Source organism: Myotis davidii, unplaced genomic scaffold, assembly GCF_000327345.1.
Source record: "Myotis davidii unplaced genomic scaffold, ASM32734v1 scaffold1476, whole genome shotgun sequence".
Classification (NCBI taxonomy): domain Eukaryota; kingdom Metazoa; phylum Chordata; class Mammalia; order Chiroptera; family Vespertilionidae; genus Myotis; species Myotis davidii.
In genome coordinates, this window is record NW_006287253.1 from 409,547 (window position 1) to 417,928 (window position 8,382).

At 57.9% G+C, this 8,382-nt stretch overlaps 1 protein-coding gene across 3 annotated transcripts in view; it reads right to left on the reverse strand.

Moving 5' to 3' along the window:
* Positions 1-204: 204 nt before the first annotated feature.
* LOC102758241 (chromosome unknown open reading frame, human C21orf2) overlaps positions 205-8,382 on the reverse strand; it is an 8,942-nt gene continuing 764 nt past the window's right edge. Inside the window, exons 2-8 of one of the 3 annotated variants that reach the window (XM_006758991.2) lie at positions 7,061-7,202; positions 6,500-6,518; positions 5,090-5,136; positions 3,938-4,167; positions 2,912-3,083; positions 2,150-2,240; positions 205-1,478 (exon numbers count right to left, since the gene is read on the reverse strand). In XM_006758991.2, the coding sequence (XP_006759054.1) occupies positions 1,347-1,478; positions 2,150-2,240; positions 2,912-3,083; positions 3,938-4,167; positions 5,090-5,118 (654 nt within the window). In that variant the 5' untranslated portion in view covers positions 5,119-5,136; positions 6,500-6,518; positions 7,061-7,202 and the 3' untranslated portion in view covers positions 205-1,346. The other 2 variants (XM_006758992.2, XM_006758990.2) reach the window with 2 other exon arrangements.

Genomic DNA, 8,382 nt, shown 5'->3' on the forward strand with positions numbered 1-8,382 from the left:
GCAGGGAGTGGGGCCAGTGAGCTGGCAGCCTCTGCTCTGGCGTAGACCACGGCAGGGCAGTGAAGAGCGAGGGGCAGAGGGCTGAGGCGGGCAGCTCATCCCGAGTCCAATTCCAGGGTCCCCAAGTGAGGCACCAGGTGTGAGGGACGCTGATGTGAGCAGGGGACAGAGGGTGTCCATAATCAACGGACCACACCCAGCCTGTTCCAGCCAAGGCACAGGTTTATTGGGAGCAACAGCCCACAGTGACGAGAAGGCACACGCACAGGCCTGTGCCACCTTCCCAGACGACCCTGCGCACTGACCCCTTGCCTCCCACTGCTCAGAGCTCACCCCTTGTCCCGCCACAGAGGAGGCCCCGCCTCTGCTTCATCTCCCCAGTCCGAGTTTGGAGGTCTTCAGCAGCTTGCAAAGAGCTGGCCCCACGATGCAGCCTCCGCAAGGAAAGCTGGGGTCTTCCAGACGCTGGCCCGTCGCGGTTGTCACGTGGCTCTTGCCTCTGGTTTGTGTGGCTCTCACACAGCTGGCAGCTCAGCTCTCAGGATGCAGACAGCCCCATCCCAAAGGGAGGAAGAGCCTGCCTCCCTCTCCAGTCGTTTCAACAGCAGCGAGAACAGACTTGTCTCTAATGCCTGGGGCATGAGGTGGGGGGCGGGGTCATCCTGCTCCCCTTCCACGAGGGGCTTCCCTAGCTTTTGGAGGCACTAGGAAGGCCCCCAGGTCTGCAGCATCCCCGCCGATACTGGGCATCACGGAAAGGCCTGCTCTTCCCAGAGGAAGAACACGTGTTAGATGCGGTCCTACCCCGCCCAGTGGCTCCACCTGTGGCCACACCTGGATCCCCAAGCCGACGGCAGACCTGTCCCTCCAGGCCTGTCACACAGTCTGCACACACCCTCTGCTGATGTGAATCTGAGGAGGGCGTCTGCCTGCAGGGAGGCCATAATTCTGGAAGGCTCCTGAGCCCAGAAATGCACCCCATGACCGAGTCAGAGACGGCCTGCGGGAAATGCGTGAATGCCAAGGCCATGCCCATCGTTTAGGAAACCTGCTTCCAGGCCGGGCTTCGGAAAATGTTTATTAGGGAGAAGGGCGTCCCCCAGGAGGGCGAGGGAGCGGGTCTGCCCAGCCAGTGCCTGACGCCCTCCTGCCCTCTCCAGGTGCCACCGAAGTGAGAGCTCAGCCTTCCAGGGCGGGCTGAGGCTTCCTGAGGACTGAGCCCAGGTGCTGGGACTCGGCCTAGGGTCCCGCAGTGGCTGTGCTGTGGCAAGCGGCCTCACCTCCTGGGTGCTCGGGAAGATGCTGGGACTTCAGCAGAAGGTCTCACAGGGCAGGTCCCCGCTGGGTCACTCCATGTCCTCCTGCAGCTCCTGTCTGTGCAGAGCCTGTAGCCTGCTGACCACGGTCTGGTGCACGGCCTCCAGCCCCTCAGTGTCCAAGTCCCGAAGCAGCAGGAGGATGGCAGTCAGGACGTTGTTCTGGGGGCACAGAGTTACTGGCTGAGTGCCACCCCCGGCAAGGCCAGGCTGCCCACACCATAACGTGCCCAGAGCCCTGGCCAGCAGCACGCCACGTCATGGGGATCAGCCTTCCATGCAACCCGCCGACACATGGGAAGATGGAGACTCGTGCAGCCTAAGGTGCCAGCTGCAGTTCTGGGGTGGCGCTCACTGCCTTGTGGGCTCCCTGCATGCCATCTCTCATGCTCACAGCCTGGAAGCCCAGAGTGGCTGAGTCACTGGCCCTCAATCACACAGCTGGTCAGTGGTCGAGCAGAAGCGGCCAAGGGCGACTCAGTAACATGTGCTCAGACATGTGTGTCAATGTGTGTGTATACTCGGTTTCTACCTGCATTCAAGCAGGGAAACGTTGCCATTTCTGCTATGAAAACTGGGGGATATTTTGCACACGTGGGACTAGGTGAGCTGATTCCTCCTGTGAGATGCCCATAGGAATGGCCGTGGCTCAGCACACCGCGCTGTGAGACCATGCGCTCAGAGGATACAAGGGGACTGTGGAGCCCCCACCTCCTGAGACCCTCACCTGAGCCTGGCTCTGTTAGTCCCTGTGGTGTCTCCAGCCCCCGTCCCACTCCCACAATTCCCACACCCTGGGCAGAGGCAGCCAACGGCCACCCCATCACACTTACCCTGTTCTTGCGGCTGCTTACAGCCTCCCTCTGTGGGAAGGAAGGAAACCGGTCCCGGGCAGGGGGCTTCAGGCCAAGCTGTCCCTGTGTGCTGGTGAGGGGTGACGACAGTGCGTGAGGGCTGGGCAGCTCAGGGCCCGTTTCTGCAGAGTCAGTGCCCAGAGCCCAGAGCCCAGAGCCCAGACCATAGTGAGCCAGAGACACTGAACAGTGGCTCTCCCACCCGCCAGTACGAAGCCACACGCCCACCACGTGCCATCACTTCTGGAGGGACAGCAGGACCCGACTGGAGGGGGGGAAGGTGCTCCAGCACCCATTTCTCTCGGATTCCCTGGGGCCCTGGGGTGCCTGCCCCGGGTCAAGGGTGGGAGGACTAAACACACATGATGTGAGAGATAGCGCTTTGCCTGCTGTACACGGAGCCTGGCAGCCCCGCTGGAAACCACCGTCTCTACAACGTCCATGACAATCAGACAACTGTCCTCAGCGGCCCTCCGCTGCCCTGGAGGCTCCTCCAGCTGGTACTCCCTCTGCCAGCTGGCCCCCATGTGCCCACTGATCCCCTTCACCGAGCCCCACCTCCAGGCCACCCGTGAAGGGCTGGTTCCGCACGCGCACTTGCTGTGCCTGGAGTGTTCTCCGGCCATGAGGTCAGGTGAGAAAGGACCACCCAGGGCAATTCGCTCCCCTCCCTCCCCAGAAAAAGGAGACATGGCTGCTGGCTCTCCTCAAGAGGGCAAACCCCGACAGACCCCTGCGCACCTCGCCTCCTCCTCGCTGTAGCTCAGCGCGTCCCCTCGGGTCTCGGCAGCGGCGTTCATGGCACTCAGGGCGTAGGACAGCTCGGGCCTGCCGTTCCCCATGCCCTCTCTGCTGGGGGCCGTGACCTCCTCTCCCTCCATCAACGCCCGGGACAGCTCCTCCTCAGTCACAGCTTCGAGGGGAAGGAGGGGGAAAGCATCAGAGCAGCCACCTGCATGCAGGCCCCACGCCACGGCACGCATGCAGCCTGCCTTAGAGAAGAGGTGTCTGTCTGTCCAACAGCCATGCCCCAGCCTGCGCATGAGCTGGACACATGGCAGGTGGCCAATGACTGCTTTTGAACCTGGCTTTCAGCACTTCCCCAAAGCAAATACTCATTAAGAAACCTCAAATTAAAATTTAAAAAGAAACAGCATTCACTGCATTTATTCCATTTGACTTAATTGCCCTGGAGTTTATTTATATTAAAATTGTTCATCTGGGAGAAAATAACTGCACATAAGACTAGGATTAGGAGCCAGCACAGAGAGAAGGCGGACAGCCCAGAAAAGGGTCCAGCCCCGGGAACGGGCGGAACCGGAGGCGGAGCACAAGGCGCCCTTGGCACAGGCAGAGGCTTGCCTGCGGGCATGGAGGTGCAGGTGAAACGCCACACCCCCAACAGGTCGAGGCCACACCAGGTGAGCCAAAGCGGGGAGCTCAGGGGCATTACCCCGTGGGTCCTGTGGACCAGCAGTGACACCATTCGGCCCACCCAGACCTCACATGTATCCAGGGCACGTGGGTGAGTGTGTGGCAGCCCAGTGCGTGTCGGCAGTGGGGCAGACAAGTTGTGTGAGGTTCACCGAAGATCCTGCGCTCTGCACGTGGGGCTGCACCCCCATAATGGATCACAGGGACAAGCCCGGGGGTCCTTCTGGGAGACTCTGGAGGAGGAGGTGTCTGGGAGGTCTGGAGGGGTCAGGGTTTGGCAGAAAGGGCAGAGGAGGGAGGCCGCGCTGTGGCGTGCTCGGCGTGGACACCTACCCTGGTTGTCCAGCTTCTGCAGGCTGGGCAGGTTGCGCAGGACGGTCATGCGGTAGAGGTGGGGGTCGGCGCCGCAGCACGGGTTCTCGGCCAGCCACAGCACCCGCAGGCGCGGCAGGCCCTTCAGGTGGGAGAGCTCGCTCAGGCTGGCAATGCGGTTCCTCCGCAGGTAAAGCTCGCTCAGCTGCTGGCACCGGCTCACGGGCTCCAGGGTAGACACGCTGTTGACGCTACAGAGACAGCACCGTGAGCCTCTGTCTGATATTATCTTGTATTACCGAGAGGGAAACCGAGGCACGGGTCTGAGCCTTGCCCAGTGGGAGAACGGACTGAGCCTGGGCACAGCTGTAGCCCATTCTTCGCTCATTCAGCCCACGAGAAGGCACCCGCAAAAGAGGCTTGGGCCAGGGATGGGTGCCGTGAGCGCATGTGGGCAGCACAGGCATCCACCAGGTGACCGAGGAAGGCCCAAAGGACGAGCAGAGGGCGAGGGAGGGACCAATAGGGTGGCCAGCCCTGTGATCAGGAAGTGAAGTCACGGGAGCCTGCACAGGACCCCAGTGCCTATAGTTCCAGAACCTTCGGAACTGCCATACAGGGAGAGTCTGTCAGGTTTACAGAGGAGGACCTGCAGAAAGCTCTCCAGCATCAAGCAGCAGGGATCCCAGCATCAGCTGTGGCCCTGGGCCCAGAGAGGGTAGGGGGTCATTCGCGGCACATCCTCCAAGCTCCCCAGCTGCCTGGAACCCCAGTGACGGAATCTGGTTCACTCAGGGTTTCCTTAGTCTGTTAAAATGCCAATGATGCCAAAAGAGGCAAGTCATCGATGACAGAGCACGTGATAGAGAAACTGGCAGAGCTCCCAGCAGTGATAGAACCGGGTCAGAAAAGGCTGGGGCGCTGGGGGCTGTTGGGGGCAGATGTGGCCACCGTGAGGGTGGCTGCTCATCCCTGGGGGGCTGTACCCACTGACCTGCAGAGAGGGTGGGCAGGGACACAGCACGGGGCGGGGAGGGCAGAAAGGAGGGTGGAGCTCGGGCGGAGCCAAGGAGCCAGCGGCCCTCCCATATTTTCCTGGGGTTTTCGGGTCCTCTAGGTTCCCCTCCTCTTTCAAGCCCCAGTGACACAGACTGACAGCAGGCATTCCGGTACCTGAGGGTGACCACTTCCAGGCTGGGCATCTCCCGGCATATGGAGATCTAGGGAGGAAGAGAAAGCGGTTGCAAACACTGCTGGCCCTGGCCTTGCGGCATCACGTCTAGCAGCCCAACAGCCTGGAGCCACGGTCAACCCCGCCTCCAGGGCCTACGGAGAGTGGCCTCCCCCTCCCCTGGCACTACCTATGCAAGCGCACGTGGGCTCTGCATGCCCCCCACCCTGCAGCCTAGATATTCCCTCAGCCTGGAAGAGAAACATGTGCTCTCTCTCAAGCTTTCAAACAGCCTTGCCATCAAACCCTGCCGGAAGCCACGACAGAGCGGTCCTAGCTTCAGAAGCCCTCCAAGGACCTCAGGGAGCTGGACAGAGAACCTTCCTTCTTGCCGTCCCTGACCTACAGGAAAAGCACGGACACCCCTTCTCACCGACACAGCTGGGCCAAGAGGGAGACAGAATTGAAAACGGGATCTCGGTGGTATTAACACTGTTGGTTCAGTGGGAAAGGGCAGCAGGAGGCCCAGATGGGTCTGTCAAGCTCCCTAACCTGACAGGTTGTTGAGTGGTGCAGCCGCCAAGTGTCTAAGTGTCTGCCATTCACTGGGCATGAAGCCAGATGGTCTCTGACCACAGCAGGTTCACGGCCTGGTCAGGATGCTTCATAGTGCAACGGATTTGTCTTCTGCTGCAATGGTGATGGGTTTCGTGTGTGTGTGTGTGTGTGTGTGTGTGTGTGTGTGTGTGTGCGCGCGCGCTTTCTACTAAATATGCAGCTCTTCCGCTACTGCCTGAGGTGGAATCAGCTTTTCTGGACAGCCCAGTGACTCAGCAACATTCAAACTTTGTTTTTAAGGAAAGGCACAGTTCAAGTTACAAGAGTAGATAAGAACTGAATGACTGGCACTCAGCTCTGCACAAGTTGGGGGCATTCATTCTGGGGGTGAGAAAGAAAAGAAGAAATCTATTCACAGCTCACTCAGCCATGTGTACTGCCCCCCACCCCCGCCCCATCTCTTCCTGCCATTGGTGGGGGAGCGTGAAGCTGGACGTGACCAAGAGCAGAAGCTGAAGTGAGGAACCCTCGGTGACATGAAGTCCAGGAACCCACAGAGGCCCCCAGGCCCCAGATTCCTCCCTAGGTCAGAGCAGGACAGCACTGGGATCTGCTCCCTCTTCTGTGAGACCCGCATGGACACAGGAGCCTCTCAACGGCGTGTCTAAAGCAAACGTTTACAGGAATTTAAAATAAACTTGGGTGCTAGAGAATGTCATTTCTACTAGTGGTTCTGCCTTTCAACAACTGCTAAATGAACAAAGCACCCGACTACAGCCTGAACTGAATGGTGCAGGTCTCCCTTGTGGAAGAGGCTACAACTCTGGGATCAGGGATCAGCATTACATACTTACATCTGTGAGGCGGCTGCCCCTGGGGAAAGAAGAGATATATGTACATTAATTTTATTCAAGGTTAATTAAAAAAATTAGAAATAACTCCAAAAATTAACAATAAATGCTATGGAATATAATGAACAACATAAACTGATGAACAATAACAGATCCAGAGACAGAGAAGCATCAATCAGACTGTCAAACCTCAGAGGGAAGATGGGGGAGGGTGGGGGTAAGGGAGAGAGATCAACCGAAGGACTTGTATGCATGCACATAAGCCCAACCAATGGACACAGACAACAGAAGGGTAATGGGGGGTTAGGACACATATGTAATACCTTAATCAATAAAGAAATTTTTTTTAAAAAAGCAAAAACAATAAATGCTTACAAATTTTAAGATCCCATGATATCAATGACAGAGGAAAAGCTTGCCCAGACAACTGACAAAGGTGTCAAAACTCGTTTTATGGCGGATTATCAACAAAACCACCGGGTACAGGCTTGGTGCCTGAGGGCGGCATCTCAGACTGAGGAGCAATGGAGGCTGTTCCGCTTGCAGGACACAAGACCGACTCACTCTCAAGGCTGTGGCAGCAGGATCATGTCCCTCACGATGTAAACAAACGAGGGAGTCTTCATCAGAGGCCAAGCTCAAAGGCTAAACATGCAACTCATGGAACACTTTAGAAAGCCCGAATTAGAGTTGCTGTTTCTCCCTGCTGAGAGCAAAGTATGGCCAGCCCATGCAGAACAAAGTCATGCATTACTGAAAAGAAAGGAAGGGACCTTGTGGCCAAAGTAGCACATGTGCCAGGGCAAGAAGAGCTTTTTAATGAACAAGCAGAGCGCCTACACTGCGGTCAATATTCGGGCACCAGCGGGAGGAAGGTCTGCTCTTGGCTGAGCTCCCTACTCCCACCTGCACTGTCCAGTTCACAGTCACGTATGACGCCTCCGTCCGAGTCCCCGGTGAACACCTGTACCTCAGGAGTTCATGAAGCGCTTCTGGTCCTGCCTTGGAGCCTGCACTGACCCCACAGCACCTACGTCGTCACCTCCCAGACAGCGAGTCACCTGGGGACAGCTCCTCTCCCAGAGGACTCAGTTACAGAAAGGGCGGCTAAATCATTGCTGGAGAGCCTCCATTCTCTTACTTTCTCCTAGAAATGGTTTCAATCACCTTAATCTCCCACCTTGTTAGTAGAATTGGTTCCCAATGACTGGCCATGTCAGAAACCAGACCGTGCACAGAGGGACCAGCTGTCCCTCTAGCAGCGGTTCTCAACCTGTGGGTCGCGACCATCGGAAAACACATATAGCATATCAGATATTTACATTACGATTCATAATAGTAGCAAAATTAGTTATGAAGTAGCAACGAAAATAATTTTATGGTTGGGGGTCACCACAACATGAGGAACTGTATTAAAGGGTCGCGGCATTAGGAAGGTTGAGAACCGCTGCCTATGGAGAAGCCCCATAGCAGTCCTCCAGGTAATCCCAATTGTTTCCGGCAAGGATAGCAGGTTTGGAGCCTGGGTCTGAAACACCGCCGCGGGGAAGGGAGGGGTGTGTGGGTGTGAGAATTCTGGAATGACCTTAGCCAATGCCACCTGAGCTGGTGGCAGCACCTCCCAGAGGCTGTGGGCTCTTGGGACCCGGAAGGCCAGTCTGGGACAGGAGGCTGAAGGCTGGAGGCGCCCTCCTCCTCCAACCGGCTCCTTAAGAGGCCCTTCTGGGCCCGGCCTCACAGCAGAGCTGTCGGCCGGGAGCCCCATCTCACGGCGCAGGTGCCCAGCGGGGAAGGCCCAACCCAGGGCGGAGGTGCCAGGCGGAGTGCCCCATTCTAGGGCGGAGATGCCGAACGGGAGGCCCCAATCCCGGGGACGGGGGGCAGGG